Source organism: Erythrolamprus reginae, chromosome 1 (assembly GCF_031021105.1).
Source record: "Erythrolamprus reginae isolate rEryReg1 chromosome 1, rEryReg1.hap1, whole genome shotgun sequence".
In the NCBI taxonomy this organism is placed as follows: Eukaryota; Metazoa; Chordata; class Lepidosauria; order Squamata; family Dipsadidae; genus Erythrolamprus; species Erythrolamprus reginae.
In genome coordinates this window covers 65,656,257-65,677,248 of record NC_091950.1, presented here as the reverse complement: position 1 = coordinate 65,677,248, position 20,992 = coordinate 65,656,257, and the positions used below count along the sequence as shown (strand labels likewise).

At 34.5% G+C, this 20,992-nt stretch overlaps 1 protein-coding gene across 1 annotated transcript in view; it reads left to right on the top strand.

Moving 5' to 3' along the window:
- NRXN3 (neurexin 3) overlaps positions 1 to 20,992 on the top strand; it is a 1,550,407-nt gene that overhangs the window by 109,622 nt on the left and 1,419,793 nt on the right. Inside the window, exon 4 of the mRNA XM_070753995.1 lies at positions 6,482 to 6,511. Within this exon, the coding sequence (XP_070610096.1) occupies positions 6,482 to 6,511 (30 nt within the window). The remainder of the gene's footprint in view (positions 1 to 6,481; positions 6,512 to 20,992) is intronic.

Below are 20,992 nucleotides of genomic sequence, written 5' to 3'. Positions count from 1 at the left end.
TTCAATTTTATTTTCATTTCTTCATGCTCTCCCTGTCTTCTTTGAAAACTCAAGGGTTTTTCAAATTCCATCCAACACCTCTGTAGTCATTTTGCTTAATCAAGTCAAGAAACTATATTTGACTTTTCTTCATGTAGCTACATTCTTTATGAACAGGAAATAAGGAAATAGGAGCTATTGACCAAAGACATAATACGATGCAACATGACATAACTCTAAAAGAAATTTTCTCATCTATGACATCTTTTTTAACACTGTCTTTATATTGATGCATGATGCACTTATTAATGAAGTAGACTTTATTCCATGGACACATACCACGATACATAGACTTTATGATGCTAAAGAACTCTTATTTTTACATACATATAATTAACTTTACTGGTTAATTTCATATATAAAAATCATAATTTTTGATTTAAAACTAGGAAAGTTACTATCAGTACAGTAACAATGATCTGACAGTAGAATCCAACTGCAAGACACACAGTTTTTGATAGCCAGAGGTACAAAAAGTCTAATAATGGAATAAATTAGCTTCATTGATTAACTAATCAACTAGACAGGCCAAAACTATTGTTCAGTATTACAAGCTTCTCATGAAAGGTCTAGCATTGGCTGTAGCCAAATGGGTATCCCCAGGGTTTCTGTAATACAGGGCTGCCAAAATTGTGTGAAATGAAACTTGATTGGAGTGAATTCCTCATTTTCATGCCAGTCATTTTAATTTTTGGACTGATATTTCTGTTACCAGGGAGCCCACAAGAACTAGTATCCCTCTTCTTTTAACAATCTGCTTGAGACTTTATTTAATTCATTTTGGATACTCAACTCTGCTTTAGGTAATGATGGAATTGTCAAGGTTCCAAATAGCATCAAAAATTAAATCAGAGTCCAAGGCAAAGTACGAGCTAAGTTCCAATTTAATAGTAAAGCCATGTTGGCACATCTGGGAGAAACTCAAATCTGAAGTCCCAGGGGTTTCTCCACCCAGTTGAAAGTTCAATCCCTTGTTCTCACATCCCTAAGTTCATCACGTTAGCCAGTCTTCATCTGCCAACATGGCAGCAACTCCCACCTCCTTTAGTGCAGGTGCAGAAACAAAGATAAAGGATGACCTTGACAATCCAGAAAAAAATGGTTAAGGCTACATGCAGACAACTGCCCCTCCCAAATTCCCATAGCAAAGAATACATTTTAAAATAGCATAAAGTGTAGTAGGCAAAAGACCTGAACTAAAAGGGCTATGGTCTGACAATATTGTATTGTAAATATTATTAGTATTAAGGCTCAGTTCATCTTTATAAAATGACTTAAATTATACTGTCATGGCTAGATCTATAGCTAACTTTTTCACAATGACTTGTGGCAGCTTTTTTTATTTACATCATACTTGGTATCCTCCAGATGAGTTCAATTTTCAATCCACTGAATTCTCAGTTAATGTGGAAGGTACCCATTTAAAAAACATTTAAAATTTTGAAATGAATTGTAGCTTTTTACAAAAAATGTAGCTTTCTGAATGAAATTGGACCTTGAATACTTATTTTTCTATTGCTATTATGAGGAACCTCTGCTGTTACTTTTTTTCTTTGCTTCCTCTAGACTATTTTGGCTGATGAAATTTGAATGTTGGTGCCTGGAAAAGAGAGGCAAAGAGCATAGATTAAATTAACTCAATGTGGCTCTCAATCATATAATGAAAAAGTACCACAAATTGCTCATCAGATTCTACTATGAAAATGGATTGTATTCCAATTTCCACTAAAATTAGATATTCTTTGGGGGAATCTTTAAGATTTGGGAAGAAATCTGCAACTACGTAAAAATGAGATCTGAAAGTGGATCATTTAATAAAAAAGAGGCATAGGATACAACAGCTTCTTGAAAATTTTGAAAAAGAATTAGGAGAGGGTACTATAAGAGAAACAACATTTGGTAATGATTAACTCCATTTCTGGGCAGAAAGTTTCAAAATCTTTTCTCTTCTATTTAAGGAATTCTTATCTATTTAAGGAATTTTCCAGTTCTGTGAGACCAGCTACAGAAGATCTGACCACCAAATCCAAATTGCCTTTCAAATTATTACTTTCTCATGGTGAAGGATATCAATTGTGAAAAGCTAATGTATATTTGTTGAACATCATTTCAATGAGGATTTGGGGAATTCCTCCATTAACTTTTCTGGAATGAATGAAAACTTTGTAGGAGTGATTCTTGTTGGAAGCTGCTGTTTTTCAAACTTTAAGAGGAGTGGGTTTCAATTCCCAGATTTTTCCAGCCAGCACGGGAATTGTGGGAGCTGATTCTGCGCATCTCAAAATTTGTCAAGATTGAAAAGTACTGTTACAGCTACTTCTTGATGTTACATTCATATCAGAACTTACATTCATATTTTTTGTACATATATTTGTGCATCTGTTTTGTTTCCTACCCAATGCCTGCTACAAGCTTTGATCAGCCACAAGAGCAGTTGTATTAAAACAGAACTGCAGCACATGTGCAAGGATAGAAAACTGAAACTAAAGGGCAGCTAATATAAAACCTCTATCAAATATAGTCAATATAAACATATATGAAATATTTATAACATAAGCATATTTGAAATATTTGTATCTAGAACCAATACTGCATCTACATCTATTTGGCATGTTGGTCTTCTTATTACCATACATCAATTTTCACTTTTAATAATCATTATTTCATTTCTCAGTTTCTTTCAAATTGTCTTAGATCTTAAACCAGAAATAAAACCCATGGCATTTGTATAGCTAGTTTCACACTTAACATGTTATCTTACCTGATTTAGAGTCATATTATTTGGCTTCATTTAATATTTATGTCCTCTTTTTTATGAGTGTAAAATACCAACATTTAACTTTCACATTAAATTATATACGTATTGCAAATACTGCTATTCAATAGCAAAGATTGTTATTTAATGTAACAACAAAATGTCCAAAGCACATACCTTTACAGCCAACTTTGGAAACACACATATATATTGTGTGTATATTCATTTTTATGATTGCAATAAAAATTCTTAATCAAAATTATATTTTAAAAGTAGGCAAGGGCTATGCAACAGAAAGTGAATCTATTTTCTATCTTGCCCATGAAAGAAAAAGTCAGTTGAAATTACTTGGGATAGCTTTCCCAAGTGTTAATTAAGAAAGCTAAAGACATTAGATATAAAAAGATAGGAATACATTAATCAACATGATATTATTTTCTGTCTGAAGTTGACAGAGATTTACTTTAAAATGTCTCAATTAGGTATGGGAGGGGGGGGGATCAGAATAGCACAATTGTTACCTGTAACTGGATTGGAAGTTGTTCCAGGCTGGCCCACTATTCAGGGTCATTTACCGTTAGCTACCATGTATTGGCATGGGCCAGTCATTCTCAGCAGAACCACCTCAAAGGTTATTGTGGGGAAAACAGGAGGTGTAAAGAATATTAGTTACATTCATCTCCTTGAGTAAAAACAATAAAGGCAGGATTAAAAATGTTAACAAATAAAAATAATATTAATGATTTAGATAAGTTTGCCTTCTAACACAACCACGGTTTTATCAAGTGAACACCATAAAGTCTGGAGGCTATGTTCAGTATGTGCAGAGGTAAAGAAACCCAGATTCTTTGAGAACATTTCTCTCTGCCATGTATCTCCTCATTTTTATCTAGAAAGAAATTCTGTGAAGTTGCTTTGAAAATCTGATTTTAATCTAAGTTCACCTGCCAGGAAATTCATTTATCTCTTCTCTCTTCCATCACTGATTGGACTTAGCTCCATCACTAAACAGAAACTAGCAGCACCTACTCCTGAAGAAGATCCATTTTTCACTGTGCTTTAGTTATGTTCCATAATTCTTCCCTGCTGTCATTCATAGGTAGAAACAGTAGTCTGTGGAACTAAATAGAACCATATGTCTTCCATCATGCTGACACAGTTTTTTTGTTCTAGCTGACATAAAAAACCCTCCACCCAATATAGCATGGGCTGAGTACAACAAGACAAGCTATAATTAAGAAGAACAAAAAGACTCTATCATCCTTCTTTGCCTCAATCACTTGTCATTTTAAACTGGCTTTTTTAATGCACTTCTATTCCTTTATGTTTAGTGGCTTTAATTTCCTTCTCTGTAAGTGCTAAAAGCCTGGCCATGATTAACATTGTCAAAAAAATAGTTGATAGTTCCAAGGTTTCTATTTTAAGTACCCAATCCACAAAAATGCCCCCTATAAGTCCTTATAAAAATGACCAGTGTTTCAGTAGATTATTATTTCATATACTTGTCCTCTGAATCTAGTTTTTAAAAGTCCTTTTTTAAGAGGCTGAGTTCATACACTGTAGAGCCAAAAGTTAGCTCTTAGGCACTTTGAACAATTAGCAATACGTACTTTAATATGGAAAGCGTAACTGCATATTTATATTTAAAAAGAGATAACATTAATTCCTGAAAGTACTGCTTTGAGGTCTATCATGATTAAGTCTGGCTTTTTTAAATAATAAGTATTAGTTTTTAAACAAGAAAGATAAAAACTAGCAGAAACTAATATTTAAGATGAAAGAAAAAAGAAAGAAGTGGGGAAAATAAATAAATTAATATATGTAAATAAATTATTTTGAATTTTCTTTTACAGCAATTATAGATACAAATTTCAGTTAAACTTTTATTCTGTGGGTTCTTATATCATAATTTAATTTTTTTTCTGTTTGAGCAAAAAGTCCAAAAGGGGTTTCCTCTTCGCATTAAACTTAATTAGTGTCTTTTTTCTAATCAAGGCTATCAATTTAGCCATCTCTGCAAACTCTATCATTTTTACCATCCATTCTTCCACTATATGGATGTCAACTTTTTCCACTGTTGTGCATAGAAAAGTCTCACCGCAGTTATGATATACAGTATAATATATGCATAGGTATACATGCCATCAATTCAAGAGTTCTTTTGGATGAATATTTACTTATTTTGAATGATTTGGATTGAGGTTTCTAGAAGTAAAGAAAAAAAAAGATGACTACATTACTAGGGCTGTGCAAATTTTTTTGAAAGAGATGCTTTGGAAAATTCAGAAATCCATAGAAAACATTTCTCATTCCACATATGGTTTTCCCAGGCTGCTTACAAAACCCCTTCCATGAATGTAGAAAACATTTGGATTTCAAAATGTACTTCTGTATGTTTCAAAGCATTTATTCAGGAGGATTTGCATTGCTGTTTAAATTAACAATCTTAAAGGTTAGTATTGGTTGTGAAATCTGATGGATTAATTTGTTATCCTGATATGCTATCAAAGTGAATTAAAAATGGTTGAAGACCTGGAGTGGTATTTTGAAGTTGATGGTGGATAGTCTACATGAAGAATATTTTGGCATGACATCTTTATAATATTTGCAATGCAATAAGGATGATAGTCTTCAAAACCATTATAAGTTGTCTTGCCTTTCTTTCCAGGGCTTGTACAAACAACTAATTATGAATATATTTATTTTCTTAAAATCACTTCTCACTGACACTGATGGAATGTGGTAGTCCTCAACTTACAATAATTCATTTAGTGAGCATTCAAAGTGACAACGGCACTGAAAAATATGACCGTTTTTCACACTTACAACCTTTGTAGCATCCCCATGATCATGTGATCAAAATTCAGATGCTTGGTATATGACTCATATTTATGGCCATTGCTGTGTCCCAAGGTCGTATCATCCCTTTTTGCGATCTTTCGACAAGCAAGGTCAATGGGGAAGCCAGATTCACTTAACAACCGGGTTACCAACTTACCAACTGTGGTGATTGACTTGACAACTTTGGCAAGAAAGGTTATAAGCTGGAGCAATGTTCACTGAACAAATGTCTCACTTAACAAGAGTAATTTTGGGCTCAATTGTGGTGATATGTTGAGGACTACACTACCTGTATTCCCTTTCTTTCTCTGCAGTCCAGACTTTCTCCTGTAACAGAGGAAGCATGTGCATGTATATGTATACATGCATGCCAGGGGTGGGCTCCATTCACCTCTGGTTCGTATTCCAATGTTTCACGCCCGCTGTGCTCATGCACACACGGAAATCCCCTAGTGCAATTTCACTTCTGTGCATGCTCAGTAGCAGGATTCAGCCTGAAACCCAATTAAGGAGCTGATCAGTTCGGGTGAAGAAATAAAGGACAGTATTAACCTAGGGGCAGGCGGATCGTCTCTTTTTCAAGCAGCGAAAGAGGACAAGCCATTCAAACACCGACCGAACCAGATCCGTGATGCTATTATACCATCACAAGCAGGTCGCTATCGGTTTGGTGACCTGGTCCAAACTGGGAGGAACCCACCCCTGATGCATGCAAGGAATATAACAGACATACATTCATTGATGAAGTATGTGATATTCTCCAAATTATTGTGCTATATAAAGGTCTTCCTGTGTTTTCTTTCTGCTTTATTCTGTCTTATTTACTTCCTTTTCTGTTTCTCAAAGGCATTTCACATCTGATGATGAGCGAACAAGGTAAGTCTTTTCTTCCCTGCCTTCTTCAGCAATTAATTAAAGTTTCAGTCAGCAACCTTTTTGGAAAACAACCAAGGTGCTATATATCTTCTCCAAACTTTTGCATTTTTATCACTCCTTTCCCGGACAGACTCTACAGAAAAGAATGTTCATGACCCAAGGTGCAATGCATTGGAGTAAATGAATTTATACATATAAAAGTAACATTGGAGGAAAAATGAAAAAAATTTCCTTCTCTTATATGAAAGTGTAACCTTCATGTTTTCAACTCTTGTACAGTGACTTGTTGGTCACTGACCTTCAAAATTAGTCAGTGATATGTAAGATCATAATGACAGTTTTCATGGTATAGACCAAGGACCTGGGAGGCAACATTTATAGCTAACAGTCACTCTCCTCTCACTTTGCAGCATTGGATGTAATAATTTTATACATATATTTTGTTCTGCAGGATTGGTCTGCAGAAAGAAGAAACTAAAACAGGAGTCATGCTTATTGAATTTGAGTTGCCAATTTGTGATGCATTATTTGAAAGTCACAGATACACTGTGTATTATGGTTATCATAAAGAAATGATGTAGTTGTTGGAGTATTCCACATCAGATTATGAAAGATTTAGATAGACATGTTGCTGGGAGTTAAGTGGCATAATAATAATCAATTATATAAAGTACCAAAACCTGCAAATAGAAATAGAATGATTGTGGCAAAATAAAGCAAAGGTAGTGTTAATAGTGATAGGTTCCTAGGGTACAATCGCAAAACAACTGGAACACTATTTGAACATCATCAGCATTGACAAAAACGCAATCAGTCAATTGCAAAAGGCAATTGCAATAGCAAAAGACAGGATATAAGCTTGGAACTGCTTATATTCTGCAATTGTACCTATAACTAGAAAACAAGATCTGCCTATCCCAGGTCCTTGGGAAGGACTCAGTATCTATTTGAGTAAAACATCTGGTTGACTTTGTGATCAACCATAATAATAATTGGGCATGTGTCTTCATCTCATCCAGCAGCAGGGCAGGAACTAAGGAGCTGGGATCACAAGATTAAGGTGTATAAATGTATAGTATAATGTATAATATTTGGAATAGAATTCAAGTCTTCCACTTTAGAAACATGTCATTATGGCAGGTTATCCTTGTTTCGATACATGGCACAGTTTGGGAACTGATAACTCCCTTTACATTGTTATTGTTACCTCTAGCTAGAGAATGAATGCACCTTTTTAAAAATACTGAGTCTAGAAAGAAAAAGGCAGGATGAAATCAGGGTGACCCAAATGTTTGATTTTTGCATCTTTCACTATGAGATACATTTGTAGAGTATTCTTCTGTAAGCCAAATAGTCATTTTAATATTGAAAAAGTATATACTACTTGTATTTGCTGGCCATAGCAAGCAATGAAAAGAAGTGAATTCACAGCACATCTAGTTTGGAATTTTGATGAATGGGGCTGGTCAGTATGACATATTGCCTATATACCTATAGGGGTGAAATGCTGCCGGTTCGCTTGTGCCTATCTGCCATTGGAGAGCCAGTCGTGGAGCATGAGGCTCCGCCCACCCATCTGGATGCCGCCATTTAGGTTCTTTTACCTGCTGTGCATACATAAAGCATTCAATAGGCATTTCACCCCGATATAGACTTCATTAAGCCAGCACTTTTTAAACTTGGGTTTGTTAAATGAACACAGTACTGTGGTTTTCATGTTAAACTAAATCCTATTTTGCTCAGCAAAAATAACAATGTTATGCATAAGCGCAACATTTTTTTTGTTGGTAAACTGAAAGTCCTTTCTATTTAAAGGCAATCTTGGGTCCTTAGGCTGCCCCTTAACATGGTGTGTTTGTTCCTGTTCCTTATACCATGTTTCCCTGAAAATAAGACACTGTCTTATATTAATTTTTGCTCCAAAAGTTGTGCTACGTCTTATTTTCGGGAGGTACCTTATATTTCTCAAATAAGACAAATTCACAGGCAGAAAAGCTGACACCCCCCAAAGAAAGTGTACCGTATGGTACACTGATTACGGTACGGTACCTGTCAGTATGGCACCCACCCACAGAAACGACGGCACTTATATGATACAACAGTATACTCCCGCTATTGCAGCTTCCGGCCACCAGAGGAACTACAATCTACGCACTGTAGTGGAGACTGTAATGGCGGTGAGACAGCAGCAGACTATGTCTGCTGTACTGGACGGTACAAAGTGATGGAAGGGGCCAGCAGGGGACGCCACATTATTACGGTACTGCTATGAACAGCTTTGAATGGTAACATGTTTTTCCACCATACCGTATGTAAACTTGACTACGCCTTATTTTCGGGGGGTGCCTTATATTAGCAAATTCTGCAAAATCTCTGACATGCCTTACTTTTGGGGTATGTCTTATTTTGGGGGAAACAGGGTATTTAGTCATATGAACTCATTTGACATTTTATTTATTTGTCATACAAATATAGTATTGTAGTATGTTTAACATAATATAAGTATAAAGTAGAGATAGAAAAGATAAAAAGACATTAGGACAGGGGCTGTAGGCATGAAGGTGCACTTACGCACGCCCCTTACAGACCTCTTCGAAAAGGGGAGAGGTCTATTGTAGATAATGAAAGGTTGAAGATTTGGGGATTGGGGGAGAAATTGGGGGGAGAAATTTCTTTCATTTCTCTTTCGTAAGCTCATTCTTTTGAGCACTTATATTTCTCTTTTCAGCTAATTTTTTCCCTAAGTTCATCAAAATTGTGTCTAACATGCTAATGTGTCTGTATAAATAATTATATTTTTATAAACATATTATATACAGTGGAAATATAATATAAAATTCAGTGTGTCTTTATATACCCAGTTCAACTACGCAAGATATTCATCCTATGTCATTGTGGGTAGGTGGAAAATATATTTCCAGAGAATACTGTCCTCTTTTTCTTTGTTTTAACCTTGTTTTCTGGTCAATTTGATATGTTTTTCTGGATTTTTATCATGCTTCTATTATGATAGCTTGGCTTTTCTCCATATAAAGTTGGAGTTAAAGAGTTTAAGATTATATTTTAATCTGCACTGTGTGTAGTTTGTGATTCTATTTTTTTGGTTTTAATATGTGTGCTTTTGAGTATTGTTTCATTTGCGCTGTGTTTATTGGTTTATGTTCAAGTAATGTGCAGTGTGATCTAATTTTTTTTGTTTTTTTATTATGTCTTTCTTTCTGTTCTTTTCTCTTGCCTTCTCTCTGATGGATACTTCTCTGAACCTGTGCTTATGTCGACATACAACTTCATACCATATAGGTAGAAGTAAAGGTATAGATAATTTTCCTTTGAAAATAATGTTTCTGGTGATTAACATACATGTAAAATGTTGAGATGTTATTTCTAAATGTATTTGTAGTCCATACAAATGTTTTTATTTAAAAGAAACCACTACCTTTCTGGCTATTTATAAGAAATACAACCTATAATTTATAGATGAACACTTGCCATATGGCATTTGGCAATAGAAAGAAAAGAAAGAAATTGTAGAACTTTTTGCAGCGAGGAAGAGATATGTATCAGCTTCAACCAAGTCACCAGTGTTTTGAGCAATTTGATATATAATACTATGGGGCTTCTCATCTTTACTGTAACAACAGTAAGGCAGCTGAGAGTAGGCAGTTTACTAGACAGTCAGCTTACTCAATAAAAGTGTTAGGCAGACAGCCAAGGTCTATCTTGTATAATGAACCTATGCAATTGTGCTTAAGTATGCTGTAGTTTAAGTGTGGGAGCAACCTAGCTCAAGAGATACTCACTGTAGTGGAGTGTACAATAAACAATATACACATCTAAATTAGCTACATATAATGCCTACAAAAAAAGAAATTACCATGAAATTAAAATGAAAAACCGTTCAGTGAGACTCAAATAATTGTTCATACCGGGGATGCATGTAAGAATTTATGTTGCATGAATCTAGTGGAAATAAAAATACTGACTCTGCACAATGCGAACATGTTCTCTTGAATGCCTGTCTCCCTCAAGCACATCAAGTGAGGTATGAAGGTTTCATTTTCCTTTCAGCAACTTACATACATTATGGTGCCAAAAGGATAAACAGTTCAAACTATTCAATAAATATTCAAATTAATTTAAATCCAAGGGGATTGTTGATTTTTCAACATTTGTTGCCAAATAAGCTGTTTGGAAGTGCAGTATGTTTTGCCAGTACAATATATATGGAATTCATTGAATATAAAGCACAACTGGCCATGAGAATTATTCTCTTTGGAGCAGAAAGTATGTGCTCTTTCTACTGGGCACAAACTTCAAAGAATGTGGATGTTCCATATTAAATTCTGACTACATTCCCAGGATACTGTTCTTTTTGTTGAATGCCAGTGTTACAAGCATGTTCATAAAAAAAGGAAATGGTCTCATGCTCAATACAAAAATCTGTTGCTGCAAAGGTAAGTGTGCAAAGAAGATACATAATTCCTACCCAGGAGAACACATTTATTGGCTCTTCTAAGGCACTTGGACTCATTTGCAACTCTTTTTTCAATAATTTTAAATTGTACTGCTTAAATTCTAATGACATGCTGCCAATAATTGATGATTTGGGCTGTTGGATTTTTGTCTCACGTTGACATGTAAGGTAGAAGAAATTGTTAGAAAATACATAGAACATATGAGACTATGGTGGCTATAGAACAAGGGAGGGGGTAGCTCAGTGGCTGAGATGCTGAACTTGTCAATTGGAAAGGTTGGCAGTTCAACGGTTCAAATCCCTGACTCTGCATGATGGTGTGAGCTCCTGTTACTTGTTCCAGCTTCTGCCAACCTAGCAGTTTGAAAGCATGTAAAATGCAAGTAGAAAAATAGGGACCACCTTTGGTGGGAAGGTAACAGTGTTCTGTGCGCCTTCGTTTAGTCATGCCGGCCACATGACCACGGAGATGTCTTTGGACAGCGCTGGCTGTTCGGCTTTGAAACGGAGATGAGCACCGCCCCCTAGAGTTGGAAACAACTAGCACATATGTGTGAGGGTAACCTTTACCTTTGTATATAGTGCATACAAAAAGAGTTCCTCTTTATACCCCTCCATCCCTTCCTCCTCCTCCTCAGAAGTACCAGCCCGTATTTATATAATCGTAACAGATATATGACAGGAACATAATTATGGCAGAAGCTAAAAAATAAAGGGAAAGAAAAGTATATATCTTTGTGAAGTTCTAGATCATATTAGTCTCTATAGACTATATAAAAACAAACAGCCAAATAAAGTCACATTTTTTATTTATTTATTTACATGATTCTGGGAAGCTTACAATAAAATAAATAAAATGCATATACTACAGAGAATTAAAACATAAAACATAAGCACCGGGAATCATAAAAAAGCACAGTTAATAAGATGTTAATAAGTAGATAGGCTCTGAAGTTGCAGTGAAGTGACAGGATTTTTTGGAGGGGGGGAGAGGGAAATACACGGAATTAAATAAGCCTTATGTAGATTTTATCTTATGCCCTCCTCCATACATGATGGCAAAAATTATAATAGAAGTAATAGAGTTCAAATTGGCAATTGTGCTTGAGTGAATGTGTAGTCACAATTTGTCATTTAATTTGTTACCTGGACATCCTTTAGTTACAGAAATAATAATTGACCTTCCTGTTATAGAACATTCCTAGAATGTTTTTGTCTATTTTAATGATCACACTTATCTTTGGCTTCAGTTCCCTTTTGCACCCTGTAGCCTGTTTCTGGTTCTACTTGGAGCTCATACACAGTAAACTGTAGGAATGTTTAAATATAAACAGAGCTATTGTTCCCTTGAGGAAATAATATTGATTTCTCTTTGAGCAGGTAGCATTTAATAGTAGAAGACAAGAAGCCTCTGTGGAGAACTAGTATGGTATAATGGGAAGTCCCCAGTTCATAAATGCACCAGGAAGTCTACAGGATAATCTTAACCCAGGATAGTAAATAAAGCCTACAGTATAGTCTTAACCCAGGATAGTAAATAAAAACATAAAAATAATGTTGCTATCGAGTAGAGGGTAATCTCCTTCAGGTGCACTCACTTCAGTTTGGAATGCTTGATGTCCCATATACAGTATGTAGGATAGGAATTAGGTTAGTATTAGTCAACTTTGACCACTTGAAGATGCTAGGACTTCAACTCCCAGAACAACATGGCTGGCTGGAAAATTCTGGGAGTTGAAGTCCTGGCTTCTCCAAGTAGCTAAGGTTGAGAAACAAAAAGAGGTCACTCAACAGAGTTTTCCACAGTGGTCCTCACTCCTTGGAGCAGCTTCTCCTGCTTTGATGAAAGACACTGCGAGTATTGAGGAGGGAGCACGACCATTACTGAAGGAAGCAGGGTTGTTACAGAAAACATTCCTGAGTCCAGGGGAGAGGGGGAAAAAGAGACTTGAAGTAACTCTGCCTTAATTATTCAAGATATAAGTTGAACTGGAGTACTGCTTTGAGAGTTCAAGATTCTGTTACATTATCCTACTACTAATAAAGTTCTTTCTAGAAATCCAAGTGTTTTTTGTAAAGTGTTTCTTATAAAGACAAAGTCCGCCAGGAGAAGGACAGCCTATAAATGAAATTTAAATTAAATTTAAATTAAATTTAAATTAAATTAAATTAAATTAAATTAAATTAAATTAAATTAAATTAAATTAAATTAAATTAAATTAAATTAAATTAAATTAAATTAAATTAAATTAAATTAAATTAAATTAAATTAAATTAAATTAATTAAATTAAATTAAATTAAATTAAATTAAATTAAATTAAATTAAATCATAAGCAGATCTTCCAAGATTATCCTTAAATATCTGCATGCACATCATGTCTTACCAGCAAGTTAGTAAAATGGGTTTTTAATTTAATTTTTAATATTGGATTTGTATTCTATTGTATTACTATTGCTGTTTTGAGCCACTCCAGAGAGAGCCGACATACAAATCTATTTTTATTTTTTTTTATTATTATTATTACTATTATTATTATCATCATCATCATCATCATCATTACTGTGTCTGTGTTTACTATACTGATATATTAGTTATTAAATATTACAAAGTGCTATGTAAACAAGAATTAATTGCTTTTATTTATATGGAATTCTAAGATATTGAGAGTTCATGGAAACTTTTCAAAGCTGAATTAAAACTCAAGTGATCATTGATTTCACTCAAAGCTAAGCATAACTGTTTTTTTTTTATTATATTCTTTCATGCTAGTGCTGTAGACATTACTGTCACATGGTATTCATTACTGAATGCAAAATGCTTGTGCAAAACCTCAACCTCACAACTACCTTGGGTAACATAAATAAGGAGACCATTCTCCATCCTTCATGAGTTACTATGACCCTAATAAAACCCACAAGAAGAAATGGTTTTGTGGTTTGTCTTTTAAAGAAAGAAGAAGGAACATTTACTAGTATGCTTTGTTTTCTGGTTTATTATGCCATTTGAAAACTGTCATTTTAAATTATTTAATTGTTTTAATTTATGAGAAAATCAAGTACTGTACTATTATTGTTTTATTTATGAATACACTGACACAGAAACACACACATATGTTTATGTGCATTTAACCTTTCCATTTCTCTATGCTGATGGTAGCACATTTGTCAAATCCTATAAATAAATAGAAGATCTGAATGTCTATTTGTCTTTGCAGTTTGAAAATTGCTTCATCTTTTATTAGGCATGATAATGGTAGATGGATGCATCTACAGTTATGGGACAGAAGGGAAGCTAACATTCTACTTACCTTCCCCACTGGTTCACATCACAATGGAAGTGCACACTTTTATGTACACCGAGAGCACATGCACCAAGACAAATTCCTTGTGTGTCCAATCACACTTGGCCAATAAAGAATTCTATTCTATTCTATTCTATTCTATTCTATTCTATGGTGGTCAGAGTAAATTCACGGATCTCTTTTTACATGCTTAGCGTGTTCTAAATAAATATCTGTATCTCTTTCTACACATACCACTGGGATTTGAAGTGAATATGATTCGCTATGTAACTAAGAGTTCACAGAAATATTTAAGCAAACTATCAGTAACTAATAATTAAAAATAATTTGCTGCAATGGTGTCTAATTACAAAGAGAAATAGGTCTGTTACATCTGCAATACCAGCTTCAACTAAAATGGTTAAGTTGCTTGATTTGTTATGTTCACTGGATATTATTGCTTTTATTTAGTGAAACTCTATTTTGAACTGTGTCTTTCTAAAAGTTTTACATTTATCTGAAAGATAAACATTTGAAATGCAAAAAATGAAGGGTTGTGAAGGAGATTTGTTTAAAAAATGGCACATAAAAGGCATCTTAGACCCCAAATACTACGAAACATTTATCCTGCAGGAAGCTCTGGTGATTAAAAAACTGGTTTGTTTCCTATCAGTGTGTACGTACAGCATATAAAAGTTAGCTGGATGTGTTCAGTCTGAAGTTGAATTGATACTTCATATCCATGTGTGGATTGAAATGCAGCTGTTCTTTAGATTTTGCTGGGATGCAGTTTTCAATCTGAATAACAGTGTCATTTAAAAAACAAGCAATTAACATAGAAAAAAGAGGAAATTGACATATAAATGAATATTTCTTATGAGAAACCGTCATGGATTAGAAGTCATGTGATCTTTTATAATTAATTTTTAATAAATTTCTTGTGTATTGATAAAACTTTTTTTGTTTTTTATTAGGTACGTATATATTCACTAACAATGTTTTTTTCTCCTGCAGTTTTAATATCTACCATTTTGCATCTCCATTTGGGGTCAGCCTTTATTCCTTTGGACTTAATCTCTTTTTGTTCATATATTTCTCCCCCCGCCCCTCCCAGTGATACATATAGCTCTCCTAATTTTTGGTATTCTAAATATTTATTTTGTGTTTGAACTTCTTGTAAACATATTATTTCTTTTTTTTTGTTTAACTAATTTTGAAAATATTTTCCTTCTTTTCTGTGAGATATTTAGTCCCTTGATGTTTAGTGATATGAATTTGGTTTCTTTTTGCATTTCCGGTTACTTTTTGGTATTTATTAGACTTGTATGCCATCCCTCTATATTGTAGAACAGAATCCCAGATGGGTGTTCTCCCCTTTAGTCAACCCAGCAGCAATTTCTTATTGGCTCAAGGGTTTGGATGAATGTCTTATTTTGCATTATTTGGCATGGTTTTCTGGGACTTTCCCAGCTTCCCATATACACTTGGGCAACATTATATCTGTATTTTAAGCTGTATAGAATTGGAAAACTCTTATTGTTATTGCTGTTTTGCTGATTGGTTGGCTTTCCAGTGTGATGATTTTTTTCCCAAGGGGCAGGGAACTAGGTCAAACCCTCTCCATGGAGTTCCCTGGGGGGAAAAAATTGGCACACCCCCACCCTCCCCGGAAAAATGATCATTTTTAATGTAGACAAATAGGGCATTAATTTTGCTTGCGTTTTTATGGCAACAAAAATTAAGGCAACCGTAGGTAATTTTTAAAATATTTTGTATTCAAAGAAAAATTGACTCATTACATAAATATTTGCTTAATCAGCAGTTACAAGGTTTAGTCAATATTGTAGATTTGGCTTTTTATTACTTTTTATTATTTTTTATTTTTTAACAGAAAAGAAATCTGCTATTTATATACTCTGGTCTTCCTGAACCAGATTATTATTTCTGACAGTTTCCAGTTGTCACAGAGAGCCCATAGTTTTAATAGATCTGGAGCATGACTAATATTTTGGAATACAACAGATCTGGAGGAAGTTGGATTGAGAAAAGCTTGGTTAATTAACTTATTTTAGATAATGGAGACTGAATGGAAGAATTTTCCATTTCTCATTCAACTTTTGCTGTCTTGCGATTTATTTATTTTTGTGAAGGAAATAAAATCTTGCAAAACAATTTGATTCAAACATATTGAGTTATAAACTTCTAAAATGTTTATATAAAATAGCTACATTTTTTGGGATGTCTTTAATTCAGAGAAGCCTTATATATTTAATAACAGTTAAATGGCACAGTGTTCTTAAATCTCAGTATAAAATGTATTTCTATGTATAGTTAAGAGGTTCATATTCTACGTATAATGTGTGGGAGAAGAGAACATAACAATATGTTAGGGATTATACTAAGTAATTTGAGTGAGCGCAAGGCTAATGTATCTCTTTTATGTTAAACGCATTCCTCTTTATTTGTGAATAAGCACATCTGAGTCTGACTTGGTTTTAATTTTCATTAAGAAGAATGATTCCTCTGGGACTTGGAGGCATTATGGCTGCATTGTGTGTAAACAGAAGCAAAAATAGTGTCCTCTGATGTATTATTAGAGTGCATTGCTTGCTCAGGTTTCACTTGACACAAAGTGAATATTTAATTGGTCTCTCTCCCTCTCTGTATGTGTGTGTGTGTGTGTGTGTTTGTGTGTGTGTGTAAGCACGCTTATGTGAGTGTCTCACTCTCATTTAAAGTATTTAGTGATCTGGAAGTAGGGAACCAAGCTGTTCATTAGTGCATCTGATGAATTCCTAATTTTAAAGTGATGTATCTTTCATTAAAATCTATATGTAAAATAAGGGCTAGCCCAGTGACATGAAAAGTAATACAGCTTGCTGATCTTGACATAATAACAATCAGAGGAAACTGAAGATCCCAGATGGCTGCTTGGCCTTTGCCATTCTTTTAATAAGCTACTAACAGCTAATTATACCACTGTTTGGGGCAAGCTAATTTACTGTTGACTCTTAAAGCAACACTGCTCATTTCCCTGTCGCATAGCGATTTCTTTACAGCAAACACTGAAAATGTTTGATATGCACTTTTCCAGGATAACTGGGGCAATAAAATAAAAATGAGAAACATTTTTAAACAGTAAGAAAATAAAGTCAAAATATGCAAGGGGTAAAATTCACAGCTCAACATCCAAGACAATAAAGCCGCTCTTCTTTACAGTGAGATCAAAAGTTGACTTTCATATAGGTGGGTGGACATTTCATGGAGGATCACCAATAGTACATATTCTTTTTCATAGTTTACATTTGTCTCCAATAGAATAGAATAGAATAGAATAGAATTATTTATTGGCCAAGAGTGATTGGACACACAAGGAATTTCTCACTAGTGCATATGCTCTCAGTGTACATAAAATAAAAGATACATTTGTCAAGAATCATCAGGTACAATACTTAATAATTGTCATAGGGTACAAATAAGCAATCAGGAAACAATATTAATATAAACCGTAAGGATACAAGCAACAAGTTACAGTCATACTGTCATAAGTGGGAAGAGATGGGTGATAGGAATGATGAGAAGACTAATAGTAATACAGTAGTAATGCAGCCTTAGTGAATATTTTGACAGTGGTAAGTGAGTATTTGTTAATTTCTACCAAATGTGCTTTTTCAGAAACTCAACTGGACTCTTGAAATTGGGCATGGGTGAGAATCTCCCTAGACTATTAATTTCTAATTAATCCAAAATAAGTAAAACTATAATATATTTAGGCATAACATTAGGCAGGCTGAAGAACTATTCCATTATCAAATAAATGTTAGGATGGATTTTGCCAAAGATGGAAGTCAGGCAGTGTGTCCATCAATATATCTCTTTCCTTTCAGCTTGATCAGAAATAAAACACTTGCACCCCATTGGCTAGTTGGTTTGTTGTCTTTAATGCCTACCACTATGCTTCCACTGTAAATGTTGACTAAATGATCTGTTGGAATATTGGTCATTTCAGCATACGATGGTTTCTATCTTGGGTGTATGTGTGTCCAGGAGCCAATAGATGTGTTTTCCTCTAGAACTCCTGGAAATAATCATGGGCCATTACTTGATTTGTCCTAAAGATCCATTCGCTTATAAATTCCTAAGGATATAATGTTGAAGGTACCTGTGGCTTGAACAGTGGTAGAAAAGGAAAAATAAACAAAAATAATTTATTATTTTATCTTTAAATATATGGTTAATATCCCAACTAAATATTGATATATTTTCTTTATACTCTGCAAATTAATCCAACTGGAGTATTTAATTATAACAAAATAATGTGCATTAAATTTATAATGCAAAGACAAGACCCACTTTATTTCACAAAATAAATATACCTGTGAGCATAATATCATGGAAAGTGTTTGGTTGATACTGCCATCTCAGTGGAAAATGTTTGTGCCAGATGTTTCAATCCAGTCTTAGTTATGATAGATTATAACTGAGTTATCATATAAATTGATAGATGAGTAAATGCTCAGAGTCAAGATAGAAGATGGATAATTTATTATGAAAAAAAAGTCAAAAGCAAATAATAATGCCTAACTCTTTGGTTCTAATATCTTAATCTACCAGCGGAGGGGAAAAATCAATTGGGAAGTTTGTTTGACTTTAATGTTTTTCTTCCCACTTGTTAGTAACTGAAGAGCTTGGTGAGGAAGAAATTTCCATTTAAAATATGTCATTTCAGAAAAGATTGGCTGTTTCTTCTTAATTGTTGAAAGCCACATTAAAAGGAGACCAGCATAGTGTGAGGTTTTTACATCGAGAGCTTGCTTAGAAAAGACGGAACAGCTGCTGTTTTAAATGGACTCTAATTTTGACAGTTTATGCTGTTCTGTGAATACACAGTGCTCTGTGATAATGTTTGGGAGGACTGATGCTGGGTAATAGCTTATTTCCTGGGTTTTATGGTAATTCAGCAAAGTGATTATAATAATGTCATCAGGAACTGAAATAGACTCATCACACCCATCAGACAGCCCTGCAAAAAAATTTTTTTTAAAAAAAATGAAGCCCAATGAAAGATGCTGATAATGGCAAGCCTGATAATGTGGAAGTGTCACTGTATGCTGTGTAGGCTACCTCTAAGGCAGGAAGAGCACTAATGTTTGCAGTAGGAAAGCTCTGAACAACTCTCTGTTTTTTGTAGCATTAATAGCAATAACATTTAGACATATATACAGTGGTATATGTACAAATGCCTCTACTTACAAACTTTTCTAGATAAGAACCGGGTGTTCAAGATTTTTTTCTCCCTCTTCTCAACAACCACTTACAAACCCGAGCCTCTGAAACTGTAACCAGAAAAGGCAGGGAGAAGCCTCCGTTTGGCTTCTCTAGGAATCTCCTGGGAGGAAACAGGGACAGAAAAGGCTGGAAGAAGCCTCCATGGGGCATCTCTAGGAATTTCCTGGGAGGAAACAGGGCCAGAAAAGGTGGGGAGAAACTTCCATGGGGCCTCTCTAGGAATCTCCTGGGAGGAAACAGGGCCTGTGATTTCCCCAATTGCACACATTATTTGCTTTTACATTGATTCCTATAGGAAAAATTGCTTCTTCTTACAAACTTTTCAAGAACTTGGTTACGGAACCAATTAAGTTCATAAGTAGAGGTACCACTGTACTTCACAGTGCTTTACAACCCTCTCTAAGTGGTTTGCAGAGTCAGCATTGCTCCCAACAGTCTGGGTCCTCATTTTACTGACCTCAAAAGGATAGAAGGCTGAGTCAACGTTGAGAGATTCGAACAACCAAAGTGCAGGCAGCTGGCGGGCAGCAAAGTAGCTTGTAGCAAACGACTGCACCACCACGGCTCATTTAGCAATGCCTGTGCTCTCATTTAAGACTCCCACTACCTGGTAGATTTCCACTTTCAAAACTCTGATTCACCTGTGATAGTGAGATCAGTAGATTCTGCATGTATGAAATTTGGGCATTCTGTGAATTAGATCCTAACAATGGCAACTTATGGGCTAATACTGCTTTATATGGTAATATTGTACTTAAGGTGGCAGGTGTTCCATTGCACTGTTTTCATTAGTAGAACAACATTCCAGGCTGCTGTGTCTTTTAATGACTTTTAAAAATCTATTTAAGCATCTGGATTCAGTTTTATGATCAATGTTTCTTAACAAAAGAATTGTTTATATGTAACTTGAATACATGAAGCAATGTAAATTTACTGAAATACATTTTTAAACGCAACTTTTCTTGTTAATCTTTGTTATATACTTTTTTCTCAATATCAGGAACATCACCTATCTTGAGCCAACTTCCAATATTAAGTTAACTTTCATAAAAATAAAGACAAAAATGGAAGTATATACATTAAGATAGATATGTTGCCACTCCCAAAATTGAAAGATTTTAAGTGTAGATATTTTGATCAGAAAATAATAAACTATGACAAAATATATATAGTCTATTTTGTCTAATAAAATTGTTGGAGGAGGGGAGGAGGGGGGATACTGTTTTAAATGTTTTGTTTTGTTTATACTGTTGCTTTATTTATTTACTATTTGGGGAGGAACCATTTATCTTTTAATTGTGAGTGACCTGGAGTGTAAGAACGAGGGTGGCTCATCTCTTGTGAGATTGGTGGCTGTATAAATGGAATAAATGATAAAAGTGTTGTGAATGGTCCACGACTGGCCACTTAGTGATGGATTCTGATTAAAAACTGTT